General features: G+C 46.1%; 1 protein-coding gene across 1 annotated transcript in view; it reads right to left on the bottom strand.

Moving 5' to 3' along the window:
* The window catches only part of LOC106805891 (ral GTPase-activating protein subunit alpha-1-like), a gene marked incomplete at its 5' end in the record, with an annotated part of 44,683 nt that overhangs the window by 1,455 nt on the left and 24,399 nt on the right, over positions 1–18,829 (bottom strand). Inside the window, 10 exon segments of the mRNA XM_014807661.1 lie at positions 2,493–2,624; positions 2,942–3,100; positions 4,771–4,869; positions 5,753–5,934; positions 8,075–8,239; positions 8,512–8,655; positions 15,320–15,400; positions 16,786–16,938; positions 17,536–17,715; positions 18,437–18,545. Coding sequence (XP_014663147.1) covers positions 2,493–2,624; positions 2,942–3,100; positions 4,771–4,869; positions 5,753–5,934; positions 8,075–8,239; positions 8,512–8,655; positions 15,320–15,400; positions 16,786–16,938; positions 17,536–17,715; positions 18,437–18,545 — 1,404 coding nt within the window.

The raw sequence follows: 18,829 nt of genomic DNA, 5'->3' as shown, positions 1-18,829 counted from the left end.
CCCTAATGACAAATACAGGATTCAAAAACTTGGATGTTACGTGCTAATGCCATGCATGACAAGCCTATTGGATGCATTCAGAGCACACTAGTGATTTCACAGAGGGTTAGCTAGCTGAAAATAAATGGTGTGCACAGGAAGTACACACGGTTATACACTGTTAATTCACGACTGCAATTAAAGTGCGACATCAACGTTGAGTGTCGTGCAAGGTTAGTATTGCTACGTGTGTGCGCGAGTGAGTGCGTGTATGCATGTATATGGGTGTATCCGTTTATCTATATGTCTGTGCATCTCTACGTGCCAAGACTGCATGTTTGTAATCTAGAACTTATCGCATATTTAGGGGTTACCTCTATCAGCCAGCACGTGCGCATGTGTACCATAAGTACACGTGTGTGTTACCTCTTTTAGCATGTACGCATACATGACTGTGTACTGTAAGTACACGTGTATGGTTTACCTCCATCAGCATGCACGCGCGCGCGTGTACCATAATTACGTGTGTGAGTCTAGGTTACATCTCAGCACAGGTGTGTAGGTGTGCGGTGTAAAGCGTTGTGTGCATAGACACGTGTTGGATACCTCTCTCATGTCAGTGTACGAGTGTGGGGGTTGCGTCTCTTGTGTCGATGCTAGCCATTCGGTGTGCGTGTGTGCGTGCGTGCGAGCGTGTGTACGAGTGTGGGGGCTACCTCTCTCATGCAAATACTGGTCATTCAGCCGTGCGTGCGTGCGAGCGTGCGTGGCATGCGTGCGAGTGTGTTGGTTACCTCTCTCATGCCAATGCTGGTCATTCAGCGTGCGTGCGTGCGTGCCGAGCCGAGCGTGTGTACGAGTGTAGGGGTTACCTCTCTCATGTCAATGGCTGTCATCAGTGCGCGTGCGTGCGAGGCGTGTGTACGAGTGTGTGGGTTACCTCTCTCATGCCAATGCTGGTCATTCAGGCGTGCGTGCGTGCGTGCGTGTGTACGAGTGTGTGGGTTACCTCTCTCATGCCAATGCTGGTCATTCAGCATGCGTGCGTCGCGTGCGAGCGTGTGTACGAGTGTAGGGGTTTACCTCTCTCATGCCAATGCTTGGTCATTCGGCGTGCGTGCGTGCGTGCGGTGTGTACGAGTGTGTGGCGTTACCTCTCTCATGGCCAATGCTGGTCATTCAGCGTGCGTGCGTGCGAGCGTGCTGATGAGTGTGTCGGGTTACCTCTCTCATGCAATGCTGGTCATTCAGCGTCGTGCGTGTGTACGAGTGTGTGCGGTTACCTCTCTCATGCCCATGCTGGTCATTCGGTGCGCGTGCGTGTGTGGGAGCGTGGTGTACGAGTGTGTGGGGGTTACCTCTCTCATGCCAATGCTCGGTCATTCAGCGTCTGCGTGCGAGCGAGCGTTGTGTACGAGTGTGGGGGTTACCTCTCTCATGCCAATGCTGGTCATTCGGCATGCGTGCGTGCATGTGTATGAGTGTGGGGGTTACCTCTCTCATGCCAATGCTGGTCATTCGGTGTGCGTGCGTGCGTGCGAGCGGTTGTTACGAGTGTGTGGGTTACCTCTTCTCATGCCAATGCTGGTCATTCAGTGCGCGTGCGTGCGTGCGTGCGTGCGAGTGTGTGGTGTACCTCTCTCATGCCAATGCTGGTCATTCAGCGTGCGTGCGTGCGTGCGAGCGTGTGTACGAGTGTGGGGGTTACCTCTCTCATGCCAATGCTGGTCATTCGGCGTGCGTGCGTGGGAGCGTGTGTACGAGTGTGGGGTTACCTCTCTCTCATGCCAATACTGGTCATTCAGTGCGCGTGCGTGCGTAGCGTGTGTACGAGTGTGTGGGTTACCTCTTCTCATGCCATGCTGGTCATTCAGCATGCGTGCGTGCGTGTGTGAGCGTGTGTATGAGTGTGGGGTTACCTCTCTCATGCCAATGTTGGTCATTCGCGTGCGTGCGTGTGAGCGTGTTGATGGTGTGTGGGTTACCTCTCTCATGCCAATGCTGGTCATTCGGCGTGCGTGTGTACGATGTGTGTGGGTTACCTCTCTGCATGCATGCTGGTCATGTCCGGCGTGCGATGTGTACAAGTGTGCGGTGCGCGTGCGTGCGTGCGTGCGTGGGAGCGTGTGTACGAGTGTAGGAGTTACCTCTCTCATGCCAATGCTGGCCATTCGGTGCGTGTGCGTGTACGAGTGTGCGGTGTGCGTGCGTGTGTGGGAGCGTGTGTACGAGTGTAGGGGTTACCTCTCTCATGCCAATACTGGCCATTCGGTGCGTGTGCGTGTACGAGTGTACGGTGCGCGTGCGTGCGTGGGAGCGTGTGTACGAGTGTGGGAGTTACCTCTCTCATGCCAATCCTGGCCATTCGGTGCGTGTGCGTGTACGTGTGTGCGTGGGAGCGTGTGTACGAGTGTAGGGGTTACTCTCTCATGCAATACTGGCCATTCGGTGCGTGTACGAGTGTGCGTGTGCGCGTGTGTGCGTGGGAGCGTGTGTACGAGTGTAGGGGTTACCTCTCTCATGCCCGTCGTGGCGAGGATGGTGTTGGCAGCGTGCATGTAGCCTTGCAGCAGCATGGTGGCGCCGGGCAGACAGAGTGAGAAGAAGCGCGGACTGCTGTAGCGCACGATCGTGTTCACGACGTCCTGCAGTAAATACAGCAGCACATGATGACTCACTGACACCCTCGCTCTACCCGAACAACCATCGACAGCTCTAGAGAATGCACATATTAATGTCACAACAGGTGACCCTATATCAATGCAGGTTAAGTGAGTTTATACCTAAATTATATATATATAATATATATACACACATAATATGACCCACCTCTCTCAGGTAGTAAATCTCACTCCTCTGTACAGATACCGTAAGCATACCTGACCTATCTATACAGGTAAGCACTCCTGACCCATGTGCACAGGTATGCACAGCACCTGTGCTTGTGTAAATGCGTGCGTACCTGATCGGAGCTGACAAGGCCCGTGTGAAGGATGCTGTAGAGGTGTGAGAGATACTCGGGCGGTAGCTCAATGTCATGCCTCTGACATGTCTCCATACACAGCAGCTTGTAGGCAATCAGCTTCCCCTTTTTATACTCATCCGTCTGCTCAAGTATCGACTATAAACAAAGAGTAAACAATGACATACGAGACTGTAAACAACAACACAAACAATGACATAAGTGAGACTGTGAGCAACAAGTAAAGAATAACATAGGTGAAATTGTGAACAACAACAACAACAAATGAACAATGTCACACGTATGACTGTAAACAATAACATGTAATCAACAACCTCATTAAAGACTGTAAATAACTAGCACCACTGATGAGAGAGTAAACGATGACATAAGTAAGATAAGTAAACAGTGACATAGTAGAAACTTGCTAAGAGATGTGTATGTAAATTTTTCTACTCTTACAATTTTATATTCCTCAATTTAGTTCCATAAAAATGCAGGTTTTACTCGGTTTGGCATTTGTGAGAGTATCAAGTAAGAACTTAAGAGAATCAATCTGCACTTATATTATACACACGCACGTACACACACACGTAAATACATACGAACACACAACCCATATGCACACACACCCCTAGTTATTTTATGCACGTTATATAAACACAATCACAAATAATTGATTGGCCATATGATACCCTGACTCTCTCTCACTTACAGCCTGGTATCCATACTCTGCTGCTGTGAGTACAAACAGGATGTGTGTATTAGGCTCAGCAATGTGCGCTGAGTGCTCTCCAGGTATCACGTTACAACCGAACCCACATTTGCCCTACCTGCCTCTAGCATTTTCTGCAAACACACCCAGCCCTACCTGGCCTCACAGTGCTGTGCTAACGTACACATGTGCCCGTGTTCATATGCCTCCTGTTAATACAAAACATTTTCCTACTTGCCTACAGACTTTTCTACCACACCTCTGCCTCTACTCAATGGTGCTGCTATTACACCCGCACCCTACCAGTCTCCATAGTGCTGCTCACACACACACACACAAGGGAGCAGAGAGACAATAATAAAACCAAGAGTTTTGTGGACAGGACTTTGGTATCACAAGCAGACTGGCCAGACTTAACGAGACTTGCAGGTCAAGTTGATTTCCAACAACTGCAGTGAGAGAGCAATAGCCAAGGCCAGTGCACTAGTTTAGTTTAATTTTATCATACACACCGACCAAAAAAAAACGATGCAAGAGACCATTTATAGCCAAAAGGTTACATGTCAAAATTCTCTCGTCAAATATGAAATGATGAACAGTATATGAACAATAAATATGAACGGTAACCGATACACACACAGGCGCGTGCGCACACACACACACATCCACAATCACATGCTAGTGATAATCGAAGAAACACATCTCTGTCACCATTGGTTTAAATAAGTGACCATAAGCTTGAATCTTTCATAAATTTGAGATAATTTATCAACTAATAGTCTAGTTATACTAATTTCATTAAAAGTACATTGTAACACTGTAGTAAATAAAAACAAGTAGATTTTAGAAGTTGCGAAAAGTCACAATACAAAAAGCTATATTGTGACCTTGTATCAAGAGCTGTATTAGTATTGTACGATGGATCACACATATAATAAATACCTACAACAGACACCATTCAAACACAAATGGGGGAGTGATGACACATACCTGGAACAGGCAAGGTGCAACCACAGAAGAGGGGGTGAGGACATATTTGAAACAGCCAAGGTGCAGCCGACTTATCTGTAGCAGCCAGGGGTAGGCAGATCTACTAGGGAGTGACGAGACTTACTTGGAACAGCCAAGGTGCGAACACGTGCAGCGGAGGGATGAGAGCTGGTGGAGGTGGCGACGTCTGGCTGTCCCCGCTCACTCCCTGATTGAGCCGTACCTTTAAATAGATATTATATTTATTATTGTTATCATCATTATTGATTTATTTACCTGTAAATAGATATTATTTATTATTTACCTGTAAAGAATATTTCTTATTTGCTATTGTGTATTTAGCACCTCAAACAATACAAAACAATACATGTGTGAAAATTAAAATGGTTGACGCACAAGGGACGATTAAACAAAAGTTTTCGAGCCTCCTCGCTTTGGACACAGCAACACAAAACACAACAGTACACAGGTAATTCTGCAAGCAGCAGCACCCACCACAGCTAACACATAGCCAAAAAACAACATCACAAATGTAAAAATTTATTACCAGCACCAAATGACGACAACACAAAGATAAATACTGGCAACCGCTCCCTCAAAATCAGCAAAAACTAACATCAATATTGACAATAAAAAATTTATACCCATTTACAATCTTCGCATTTACAATTTCTGCTTTTAACAGCCTCCGAATGTCTACAGTGCCGCGGCTGCACGAGTGTCGGCACGTCTCACCTGACACACACCAATTATTGTAGGTAAACATGACGACCTATTAAAAGATCACGAGTTGCTATTGACACAGTATTTCTTCACAGTTCTTTCACAGATTGTGTTGCCTGCACATGTAATCAGGCAATACTGTTATGTGAGACAGATGAGATCTTACCATAGAGAGGGTCTAGAACACTTTGGGTAACAAGCACCAAGTGCAGACTTGGAAATCAGAATAATATGTTAAAGTTTACAAGTTTTTGTAAAAACAAATAAGTAATTAGAGGGCATTAACTTGTAACCTTGGCGAGTTAATTATCTCTTTAACATTGACGTTTGTGCTTAATTAATAAACTTACAACTAATTGTTCACCTTAACGAGTTTGTGTTACCTTGAGGAGCACGTTGTACAGGTTACAAATGTACTCCATCACTTGTGCGTGTATCTTTGGATCCTTGATCTTGTTGACGTTACCGAGGCAACCAAGCATCCGCTGCCATAGTACGACAGCGGAATCAGGAAGCCAGCCCTGAACGCAGCCTCCCGCAAGCACACAGCCCTGATTCTCCAGATCTTAATAAAGCCATGAAAACACAGGTCATCATAAATACGCCACCAACACCAAAATGCACAATAAGGCTGCCAATCATAAATTGTCGACAAATTCCATCACAGGTTATACTTAATCTAAACCACACAAAGAATATGAAAAGGTGTCTGTGACTGGTGCTAGTTTCCAGTTAAATAACGGTGTTGTACGTTCAACAACCATTTACATAGTTACTATCATACTAGCCGGTCTTTTTCACACAACGGGGGACAATAATGCTGAATAAAGCACCATCACACTTGCTTCCCTTCATAAAATAAAAAATGAACACTAAAATTATCCTAATTAGAGAAGCAGTCATTCACTAGCCTTACACCAGCCAGTCACTTACCTGGTAATAGGTTGACCTCAGCTGTGTCAACGCATAAGCAGCTTACGCCCATATCTTTTGATTGCGGCACAGGCGCATACAACATTTCGTGACTTATCTCAGGTGTTATGACGAACTCACCTATAGAGGGCTCCGCGATTTGCACTAAAAATAGCAACATTACCTACAATCCTGTGTCGTCGGCCATCTCGGTTCCAAAAAGAGCGAACACGTGTTGCGTGTAATCTGCCGATCTGCACAATCAACCGATTTTACTTTGGCTATAGTGTTATTATTGCAATAGATATTAGCAGTAATGGATCCCGATTTTGCAGACAGGTTTATCAGCTGGGGTTGTGTTAATTGCTAGTTCGATAAGATTGAGCAGGCCCGGTTTTGCAAGCAGGTTTACCATCGTGGGTTTTAGGTGCGAGTTCAATGATGCTGCCAGACAGTCGGCAGATTCGTAGATTGAGCAGATCGGAAGATTGCACGCAACACATATGTTCATAGACTTGAGTTTGTTTACATCGTGAGAGTTCAGAAATTTCACCCATGTGACTGCATCTACTCTAGCTATCAAACGCAGCTTTTTATAATAGCTAGTGTATGCACGTTTGTCGACTGTCTGTAGTGTACATAGTATGGATACGTACTTCGATTCCCTAGACAATGTAGCCAAAGCACGCTATCTCGAGAAAATTGCGTGCATTGGGAATCGAGACCCGTACCAAATAGAAAATGCCGAATGGAGTGAGGACCACAATGTGTTCCCATCACACACCTATTTGGATCTCGTGAACTACCTAACATTCCAGCCGAGTCCATTTTATACTCTCAAGGACTTTCAGAACTACAAAAGCCTGGATGCCTATACGATCGACTGTTCTGCGGTTGGGTTAGTGGTGTATCAGTCTACATCTATTATGTGAACAGTGCGAGTCCCATCTACGCTATCCGAGCACGTGTTATGCACTCCCAGTCTCTGATTATACCATCTTTCTATCCGTGCATGGGTCATGATGAGAGAATATGGGACAGGCATCATGTCAGCACACTGTAATTGTAAAGCCGGGCTTGGTGAATTCTGTTCACATGTTGCCGCGGTGCTATTTTATGTAGAGTATGCTGCACGTGCAAGAGAAATCACTACCCCCACTCAAACAGCTGCCTACTGGATGCCGGCGATATATGTATATAAGTGTAAATGTGTAGCGGCGTGCGGTGTACCTGTGTGTTGCAGAGGAGCATTTGACCGGCATTTACAGGTAATTATCCGCAATACAAGGCGAAAGAGAGCTAGAGAAACATTGGTAGTAAATACATTTTGTGTTTATTCAGCATTGCTTTTTTATTGAAAATGCTTCAAACGTCTGTGGTCCGCCTGGTCTCTCGTCACTTTACCTTGTGTTGTGATCACGCTAGGCAGCCTAAAAAATCTGTGTGGCTCTCTCTGATACCGATTGCTGCAGTTGACAACACCGCAGGAGAGCGGAGTTGTGATAGATTTGCTTAATAGGCGAATAAAACGAACAGAGGTGCGTTGCTCAATGTACTTGCCTGTACCATGCCTGAACTGGTTTCTGGAACCCTAATGGCCGACGGCATTGCATTGTGGGTAATATGGAAAATCGCGGAACCCTCTATATGTTTCACCTGCCTGTCGTCAGTCCAGGTGTTCTAACAAAACCACCTGCGAATTTCACCTGCCCGTCTTTGGTCCAGACGTCATAGCGAACTTACTCCCAACGTTCACCTGCCTGCCGACAGTTCAGGTGTGCTAATGAACTCACCTGTGACTTTCACCTGCCCGTCGTCGGTGACAACGACATCGATGGGCATGCTGACGACCTCTCCTGTCTCCTGCACGGCTCTCGTGTCGAACGAGGAAGGAGACACACTCCGCGAGTGCGATCCCACCTCAAAGTTCATCCCGGGTGGAGAGGGGGTGCTGGAGCCTGCGGGAATGGCGACGGGGAGCGTAGGTGAGAAACGGAACAGTGACACCTCTTTGTGACTGGTTATGTGCTGAACACTCTACAACTGGTCATAGCTTCACTGCTGCAGCGACGGTAATAATATCCTATCTGATTTTTTTTCTGATTTTGCTTACATTCTAAGATTGTAACTCGGTCACCATAGCTGACAAAAACCTAATACAGACAGAAATGCACGCATGCATGTGCGTGCGATGCACACACACAGAAAGATGTGGGAGCAATCCACCTACCTCGCTCACTTCTCTCCAGCAGGGTGGCGCCGAGGGAGAGCCGATCGATGCTGTGCGAATCACCACTCACAGAGATGCTTGCCACCTCCTCATCGTACTCTTGATCCTGGTAAATCTTACTGCCTTCCTCCTCCAACGACGTGGCTGCAAAACGTTACGCAAAACGGCTTACACTCTTGCCCTGGTAACTCCTACTGCCTGTCTCCTCCGTAACTGAAAGCCACAACGCACAGGTCTGTTACCTGCGTATACACAGTACACACATGTGCAGTGTCAGACAGGTAGCTAGCAGTATTACCTGCCTGCATATGTGTACGCACAGAGGTAGGTCAGATCTATCATTACATACCTCTAGGCTGCACACATGTACATATATAGATCACATAGTCAGGGTGTCAAGCCAATTTTCACATTCCGAAATATTTACAATCAAATTCAAAACACACAGCTAACAGACCTACATGTAAATGTGTGAAAACTATGAATACCTTCAAATACACGGCAAATATGGTACTTAGGTGAACTAAGACTTGGGTTTTCCCTCCTCTTCTCTCACTACTCTCCTCCCACTTCTTGCTGCCCAATCTCCCACTCTCTTTTTCCCGTTATCCCGCTCTCCTCCCCCTTTCACGCGCCCGCTCTTTCTCTCTCCCGCACTTCATAATAAAATCTAATCCCCTCTCAATCATCCTCTCGTCCTCCCCTCCTCCCACTGCTTCCCGTGAAGCTCCGCGGCTTCCTCTCTCTCGACAACGCCGCGCCGTCACAAACGTACAGAAGAACTGCGATCCCTTCCTGAGGATCTTGCCTCGCAGCATCGCACCGGGCCGGTACATTGGCGCCCCTCCGAGGATCGCAGGCAGAGACACGCGCCGCCGCTCCTCACCCTCGCGCGGCGGCCTCCGGGCCGACGTGCCCACCTTCTTCTTCAGCGAGTTCAACATCGCCTTCTGGTGGCGGAAGTGGTGCGCGAGGATTTTACCACGCAAGTTCTGGCAGCAGGGAGCGTGCAGGGGTTATCGGAAAGCAGCACCCAATTTCACTTTGGAAGGGCGTCTACTGTGGTTAGACAGCAGCAGTGGGATGCACTCCCAACAAAAAAGGGTTCAGCAGTGGAATGCACTCCTAACCACAGAGTCCAGCAGTAGGATGCACCATTGAAAATAGAGACCAACACTAAGATGCACTTCTAACCCAAGGGTCCAACAGTGGGATGCACTCCTATCCACAGCCTCCAGCAGTGGGATGCACACATAACCATATACTCTAACAGTGAGATGCACTATTAACAATCGAGTCTAACAGTGGGATGAACTCACTCCTGAACACAAAGTAAACATAGTAACTGTAGTGCAACAGAGGTATGCAGGCTCAACCACGAACAACCAACTCCCAGCACACACTCACTAGGCGACGCCGTGATGCGGCACACCTCACGCTGAGCACAGCAGCGTGACGCGTCGTCCGTAAACACGGCCCTGCGACCAATCAACGACCCGTGCTGCGAGCTCCCCGGCGTCGCCGCAACACTGCCGGGTACGTCTGCTGCACGCACGCGCACGATCACCTATGCCAGCATCCTCCCATCATCCTCACATCCGTCATTACCCGCATAGAGCTCGGCTGGCTTTGTGATATGATATCACAATGGTGATATACACTCGGTAATACTAGCTGTTTGTGGAGCCGAAACCGAGTATTAGGGCGAGTTACCGTCGCCCAAAGACAACCCAAGACAAGCAGTAACGTCGTATCCAACTCGGAGGCAACAACGTCGCATGCACCTACGTCGTATCACTACGGTGTGATTAATCACATTGGGCGCGTTATCCATCCATCACCTCGTGACGCGCGGCTGCCGTTGTCATAGCGTTCTCAGCAAGAGAGAAGCAGAGCAGCAGCTCTCTCCACTTGGCCCCGTACCAAGGCAAAGCCTCATACAGGTGAACGTTTTTGCACGCCGCTATTGACGAAGGTGGCAGCGCACGATGATGATTGCTTGTTGACTTGTTGACACTGTTACTTAAGCTCCCACTGACGGGATTAGAGCCGGCGGCAGCGTGCGGACTTCACACACGCACGGAGGGGCGGGAGCGCGGGAGTGGGCGCAGGCGCACGATTTGTTTACAGACGTGCTCTAGAATTTTCGGTTCCAGAGCTTTCCATGTGCCGCTCAAGGCAGGTTAAACACAACGTTCCCGCATTGGCAAATACACGAACACACACGCGTGCGCGCGCTCCACCGCAGCTACATAGGCACACCTGTGGCAGACATACACATAAACAGACCACTGCAGCTGCACAGGAAAGTTAGCAGGTTTGTAGCCTGCACACAAACACGTACTACCAAAGCTACACAAGTCATAAACATCGTTGCAGAGACTAAGAGACTGTAAGAAAGCTAGAGGACCTGTTGTAAACGCACGCACGCACGCGCACGCGCACACACGCGCACACGCCACCACCACCAGCAGCAGCAGCACTGCACGCGCGCGCACACACACACGTGCACGCACACTGGCGCGCCCATACACATTGTACATCCGGGGCTGAATGCTCTCCCGTGCCACTAGCCACCAGACAGCAACACACGGACACCGGCATCCTACTATGCAGCCTCCAGAACACACGTGACAGTCAGCCACCACAGTCCCTACGGACCACCGGTCACACGCCCACGCGGGGACCACAACATTGAGCAGTCACCGCCACGCAGTGAAGGTCACCACCACGTAGTAAAGGTCACCACCACGCTGTGAAAGTCACCACCACGTAGTGAACATCACCGCAGCACCGAGCAGATGAGCGCACGCGGACAGAGTTAGGATACCGGCAGCAATGAGGACGCCGGATGCGGTGAGTATAACATCAATATTTCAGCGCGCGAGCGAGATCGTTTGAGCGTGTCGAGTCATGCCACGGTAGTTAGAGTCAATGAGGAAGCTGACAGTCAATCACGCGTGTGGGTAATCACCTGCTCGATGCCGGTCCAATGTTTGCACACCGTAGCCAACGACGCTGGCAGCATAGATATACGATGTACATAATAATTCATATATCTGATAGATGACATCACTATATATATATCATCATATGTATATAGTATATCCCATATCAGCATGGGATCACACACAACTTCCTGCACTCAAGCCCAAAATAGCTTCATCAAATGTCTCATCCGGCGTGTATGTACATGTATCATGTATGTATGTATATATATATATATATGAGAGAGATGGGGGGTAGACAAACAAGAGAGACACATTCGGAGGGGGTAAGGCGAAAAGGAGGGAAAATGGGGATAGAGGGAAAGTAAGAGAGCCAGAGAAGAAAGCACAGGCCATGCACGTGAAAGTAAGCAGCAATACTGCACTTTCCTCGACTTACTTCCCGTTGCTGTGACCTAATTGCTCTCACAAGCACGAAACCTAGCACTACAACCTTACTACTCACTCAACCCCTTATTATCCGACCTCTGGCTTGCCAACAAACACCCAACACAGTCGAATATCCTTAGCCCTACCATGCAGTCCTGTCATAAAGTGCCAAATAAGGCCTCTACTGGGAAATCGAGTAAAACAAGCTGGATTCTTCACTAATGTGTTGGTATTGGTACATATAAACCCCAAAAAAAATTACAAAATTTTCGTTGTTCGGAAACTTTTTTACGGGCCATGCCCTTTTTCCGATTTTCGCGATTATGGGAAAATTGTGTAAATCTTACATAAACACTGTATAGTCATGTTATACATGTTAATAGGGGTATTTCGGTGCGGGGAGTCGATTCCAACAGTCAGTTTATTCATAAATTGAACGGTTAAAGCTTAATTGACCAATTAAGCTCAATTAAACTCTAATTTTATATAGATCTCTCTATATTACTCTAATATCACTCTTGAATTATTATAAGATTTATTATAATAAAATACAGACTATAGTGCCGCAAATAAAGTGCAAAAGTACACTCAGTACCGATAACGGTACCTTAAGAACTGTCGCCAAAGCTGACCTGGGCAGCATTATAAAGCAGACAACGGTGTGTGGTGTGATGCCAGAGAAGCTGAAGATAGTAGTAGATGGGGGTCTCCTCTTCTACACTGTGCCGTGGGAGAAAGGGACAACCTACGGAGAAGTTGTGCAGTGCTATATCACCTATGTTAAGAAGCACTTTACCCATCCTAAAGACACTTACATCATCTTTGATGGATACCTGCAACCCAGTACTAAGGACATGGTACACACAACAAGATGCCCGGTATCATCTCTAGAAATAGACATAGCGGTTGACAATGTTGTGGACTGTAAGCGGGAGCTTCTGCTCTCGAATCCAAAAAAACAAACACAAGTTCATTGGCTTGTTGATGGAGGGGCTAGAAGTGGAGCTCTACCACGTTAGCCAGTGTGTAGCTGATGCAGACTCATATTTTGTACGAAAAGCAATAGGAGCTCTCTGAGATAAGCCATGTGTGTGTGGTCGCTGAGGACACTGACATCTTAGTTATGATGCTCCACCACATGCGCTCACCTAAGCACTGCGTATATCTGAAACAATCAGGGAACACCGTGCTGGACATCGGATCTCTTGCCCAAGCCCTCCCCGAGCCTACACTCAACATGCTCCTTCTCAACCATGCAATGTCGGGGTGTGACACGACATCAGGTTTCTTTGGCTTCGGTAAGACGCGGTTGTGCAAGTCAAAGATCCTGGAGAAGATGATAGCGAGCACAGCCGAATTCTACTGTAGGCAGGAGTCAACAGACCGGATTGTTAAAGCAGGGAGTGATATCATTATCCAGATGTACACCAAGTCAACAGATCCTCCCTTGCTGTCACTAGACAAGTTGCGCCACAAGCTCTTCCTAAATGCTCTGCACAAGAAGAAAGGAGCTGTACAGAGAAAAGTTGACCACAGACGGCCTCCTCCTACCTCCTCAGCTGCGAAGTACCACTGTCTCAGAGTGTACCATCAGGTACAAGAGTGGCTATTTAACACTCTTGACCCCTCAGAATATGGGTGGGTTCTGAACTCCGATGGCAAGTATGGACCCCTCTACACAGACAAGGCAGTGGCACTTCCCAATTTGCTCAGTTCCATTAGCTGTAGGTGTAAAACTAACTGCTCTTCAAAGCGATGTGGCTGCAAGCAGCTTGACCTCCAGTGTACTGATTTCTGTGGCTGTGACAACTGTGAGAACCAGACTGTAAGTGTAACCGGCGACCAGGAAACCGGAGATGATGACGAAGATCAAGGATCGGTAGGGGACGCCGAAGATGATGTCCCAGAAGATTGACTTTTCCAATTTATCGACTAAACTTGTTGTACTATAAGTTATAATATTGTACTAATTATTGTACTATAAGTTATGATATATAGGACTATTTTGATAGCTTCGGTTGATTTGGGGACATGCTGTAAATTAATTTTTTGTACAGTGCATTAGACTTGTCACTCTTCCTGGACGATTGTGATACAATAGTTCTGTTAAAGGACAAATTATATTCTATTGTTTGTATTCAATCAAATCCTATGTGTATGATTCTTTATCGAGTATCTTCGGGTTGTCGAGTTCGTAAAGCTTCATAATCAATACTTGTTTAAATTTAAACAGTAACACGTATGGTTATTAATGACTCGATCTAATAACACATTTTTAGGATGAATCAGACTTCTGAAGTGTTTAAATAACATTCGAAAATTTAATCGGCATCCAAAGAAAACACGTACAGAAAGCATACTAACATGCCATATGTCAGAAAACACGCGAAATTTTGGTAGCCGACTGAGCTTAATTGAGCTTAATTGGTCAATTAAGCTCTTAACGCGTTCAATTTATGATAACTGACTGTTGGAAATCGACTCCCCGCCCCAAATCCCCTAGTTAACATGTATTAGCAGGACTATAAAGTGTTCAGGTATAGATTTACACATTTCCCATAATCGGCGAACAATCAGAAAAAGGGCGTTGCCCCTAAAAAAGTTTCCGACCAACGAAAATTTTGTAACTTTTTTGGGGGGTTTATTAGTGAACAAAACAATAACCAACACATTAGTGAAGAATCCAGCTTGTTTCACTCGATTTCCCGGTAGAGTGCACTTTATGACTGGACTAATGCTGGCTCTGGTAACAACAAACTACTAAGGCAATTCATGGTCTGCCAATCTTCAGTTATCCTCAAGCGTGACTGCAGTGGTTGCTGCGTACTGCCAGAGCAACCGAGTAACAGTGGGCGGGGTGGGGGTGGCTGCATTTTAAAGCGATGGTTTATTCCTGTGATTAGTTGTAGTCCCAACAATTATCTATCAGCCTTATTCCACTAGTCAAAAAATATTATCAGAAGAACACAAAGTTATAGTTAGAGACATGCGAGTAATGTCGTAAATCTATTCTTAGTCGTCTACTCATTTTTATTTATACTATTTTAATGGTAGAGTCGTAGAAGTTTTTATCTTAACGTCACAATCATTCGGACAACAGCCATCTAGCTAGCAGCTCTATGCACGATACGAAATGCTCCAAATACTCGTTAATGCTTGGGTTAGCTATTAATTAATGTAGCTATTATTGATATATCCATTATGCACATATAATTCTGTAAGACCACGCAAACATTCTTTCAGACTTCTTCCTGGTGGTTTCTTTCTGATGAACTCTCTGACCGTCTGGTTGATTTTCACAGCTGTTGCCAAGTTAATTCATGTTGAACTTTTATGCAAGCATTGGCCTGCAGCCAAGAATTATGGTTTCAATTTAGTAATCTGCATGTAGGGTGAATAAATAATTGCAGAGAGAGAATCTTAGCACTTACCATGATTCATTGCGAATGCTTTAAGAAGCTGTGGATCGTCGGACATTCTTCCTCGTGAAGCCAGCATTATCTCCTCTCCCCCTACAAGCAGCAACATCGAGCACCATGAATACATGTGCATGGCGGCCTGTCTGTACCTCTCTCTCACTCTCTCTCCCTCAGTGTGTCTCTCTCCTCCTGCCTCCCCTCTCTTTCCCTTTTTTTCCCAACTTCTGTCTCTCTATCGCTTTCGCTCTCTATCTCTCTCTCTCTCTCTCTCTCTCTCATTCTGCACAAACTGTAAAACGGTATTTTTGTTTGCTCAACAGTGACTAGTAATTCGCTGGTTCCAGCTCAATATATGGGCTCAACATGTCATCAATGTGCCAGACTAGTAATCACACTATAACAGATAATCACACACCATAGATGGAACCTAGAAACCCAAGAGCTGTCATTAACCCCAATTCATTGCCAGAGTGATGTAAAGCAACCTAAATAATACACACACGTGAACATGTGTAGATGTTTGGTTATTCAAAAACGTTAAAGTCAAATATTTAAATTTTTTATTAAATTAATAGAATTGATGTATAGTAATCCAGTAGATCTAATTTAAAATAACTAACCGATATTTGGCAGAGCACACTAACCAAAATGATTTTTTTATTTGAATTTGTTGTCCACTGTTCCCCCTCCAAAGATGTTTAGATGCTATACTGAAGTGATTTACGTGAAGGATAATGTTGTAAGAAATATACGCAACCTGATTCTGTGAAATTGAGGGTTTATAGGACACTCTGCCTGATGTTAGAGTCACGAATAATGCATGTATATTACACTCCTGACCAATCTATTCATCGAGTGTTTCCGGCACACTCCATATATTACAGTTGTTGTTACACACATTATGATACTGCATCATTGTAAGGTGGCGAAACTAACTGTTCATTCACACTGAATCTGTGTGGCACACATAGATTTTGTCGAGCATGCTTTTACTGGAACAGCTCCCTAGCCGTGTGATGCAGTGTATTCATGAAACTATACCATTAGCTAGTTCTGGCTACCGGTGACTACCTGTATTGCTCCGCACTTACTAACTCTGCACTCGCGATCTACTCCCATAATACAATGCTGTTCTGTTGTCTCTCTCTATCATAGCCATCATTACCACGAATACGACTACCACCACCTCTGATTCAGTCTTTCAATTGGAAATTTGTAGCTGGGGTACCTTACAAACCAACTGTCAGGGAAGTAGGGGGAGATGACTTGTAGTAAATTTTTATTTTTATTTGTCTATAGAAGTAGTTGGGTAGGGGCTGGTAGTGAGTAAATTTAACAGTAATTCTAATAGTAAGAATCACATTAAAATGGTCATCTCTAATGTATTCTGAGTGAGCAAAGAAAATGTTAGCTCTGTGGTTAACCCACGTCTGGTTTGTTCTGTTATCTTCACAGCACTACACATAGTTCGTTGTTACCTTGTAAGCAGTCAGGCGAGTTGTCCTTAGACGAAAGATCTCCATCGCTGGTGCTGCGGACGAGAGGCAGGGTTACCGTGGTACCCAGGCTCATGGGGCGTGGCTGCTCTGTTACATCGCCCCCGCTCACCGACCGCACCCGCCCGTACTCCTCTGTAAAACATAACAGGTAGGTCAAACATTAGAATTTTAATATCAGAACATGCATGCTTTTTGTTTTTGTGATAGATGAATCTGTTCACTTGGCAATTGTAATTGTTATAAGGCAGGTAGGTAGAGTAATAGGCAGATGTTACACAGTAAGGAGTTATAAACCCCCATCTACACGATCTTTCGAAAAACACAGGTAATTCGAGCACGGGTTTTAAAAACCTGTGTTTTTCATGGTATGCGGCTATACACTGCTTTGAAAAACATGGATTTATCTAGTCACTGAATGTTTTAGTAACTTGTACGGCATATAGGCCCACCTGTACATCGATCAGAGCCAGACAACCAAAGCCACCTGCAGGCAATTTTTCAAATAATCCACTGACGTGTGTACACGACGATTAAAATTATCGAGCTTTCATTTTTAAATGCCGTTTAAACCCACCTCAGGAAGCTGGGCTCAATCATTCCGAGTTTTAAAAGCCTGTGCTTTAAACAACTAGAAATTTTCATTGCGGGGATGCACAACTCGTGTAACTCTTCAACATTAAGACCTTGCTCACTGCTACAGCTCCAGTGTTGCACAGTAATGTCACGTACCTTTAGAGCGCAGCAGTGTGCCGGAGTTTTCCAGCTTGTCGGCCGGAGACAGGCACTCGCGATTCTCGTAACCGTTGCCGACGGCAGGAGGCCCGCTGTAGCGGCTCCAATTGCGCGTGAACGTGCCAGCCGCCAGTCTATGCTGATCCTGTCTGGACGACTCCACACAGCAATTCTGACCTGTGAATCACAGTCATGCAGCTGCATTGCAGTGAGCAGTTTCAGGGAGTTTCGTCAGTCAACCTTGTGGGGTTCTCGTCAAAATTCTAATGTCCTATTTACTTGAGGTCACACGATTACCGGCTACTGCATGGTGATTATAAAGTTAGCTAATCCAGCTTTGTGGTTATAATGCTATCTACACCTGCATGGTAGTTATAAAGTCAGCTATCCCTGCATCGCTGCACTATTGGTCAGTACTACTGGTCACTGTGATCTTATCGGTGATTCACTGCGCTTACACCATCTGTCAACTACCCCTACAGTAAAACCATAGGATACAGCATGGTAAAACAAATAACGTCTGCTACATGGACATGAGTCACATGATGGCAGGGAAAAAATTAAAATTTGTTTTTCGGGGGCTACTTTTCAAGCTCGCGTGCATGAAAATAGCACTCTAAAATTTGGTTTGCATTGAACTCTATGCACATTTACGGGGGCTCTTTTTGGCATTTCGGGGGCTAAATCGCCCTGAGCCCCCGTGTATTTTTTTCACTGCATGATGGTCATGTACCCTATTCGTGAGCTCGACCACACAGAAAGGTAAGCCAAACCAGTAGCGAGTACATCGGCTACAGCGGCACCCTTCACTATAAGCGTTACTAGAAGTTAACGTTTATAAGACATTAGCTTACAATCGATTTTATTTAGGTTATCGCGACGCCACTGGCACTATTACCTTTGGTGCGCTTGCGCTTCTGCTCGGTGAGTCTGTCGAGAGGCAGGTCGTTAAGCTCCAGGCTGTAGACGTGGCGCACGAGCACACGGGTCAGTGTGTCCATCGTCTTCTACAGGAGCGACACGCAAAGCCGGCGATATCGTGAGATACATACACAATACAGAAGATGACAGTTCAAAAGTACTCGTGTTTATCTAGTTGTCTGCATGTCTTCTAACTGTCTGTACTGTGGGTAAGTAAGTAGGTAGGTAGGTAGGTAGGTAGGTAGGTAGGTAGGTAGGTAGGTAAGGTAGCTAGCAGGTTAAGGTAAGGTAGGTGGTAGGTAAGGTAGGTAGGTAGGTAGGTAGCTAGGTAGGTAGGCTAGCTAGCTTAGCGTAAGGTAGCGTAAGGTAG

Source organism: Priapulus caudatus, unplaced genomic scaffold (genome assembly GCF_000485595.1).
Source record: "Priapulus caudatus unplaced genomic scaffold, Priapulus_caudatus-5.0.1 Scaffold132, whole genome shotgun sequence".
Lineage (NCBI taxonomy): Eukaryota > Metazoa > Priapulida > Priapulimorpha > Priapulimorphida > Priapulidae > Priapulus > Priapulus caudatus.
The sequence above is the reverse complement of the archived record's forward strand: the minus strand, read 5'-3'. Positions and strand labels throughout refer to the sequence as shown.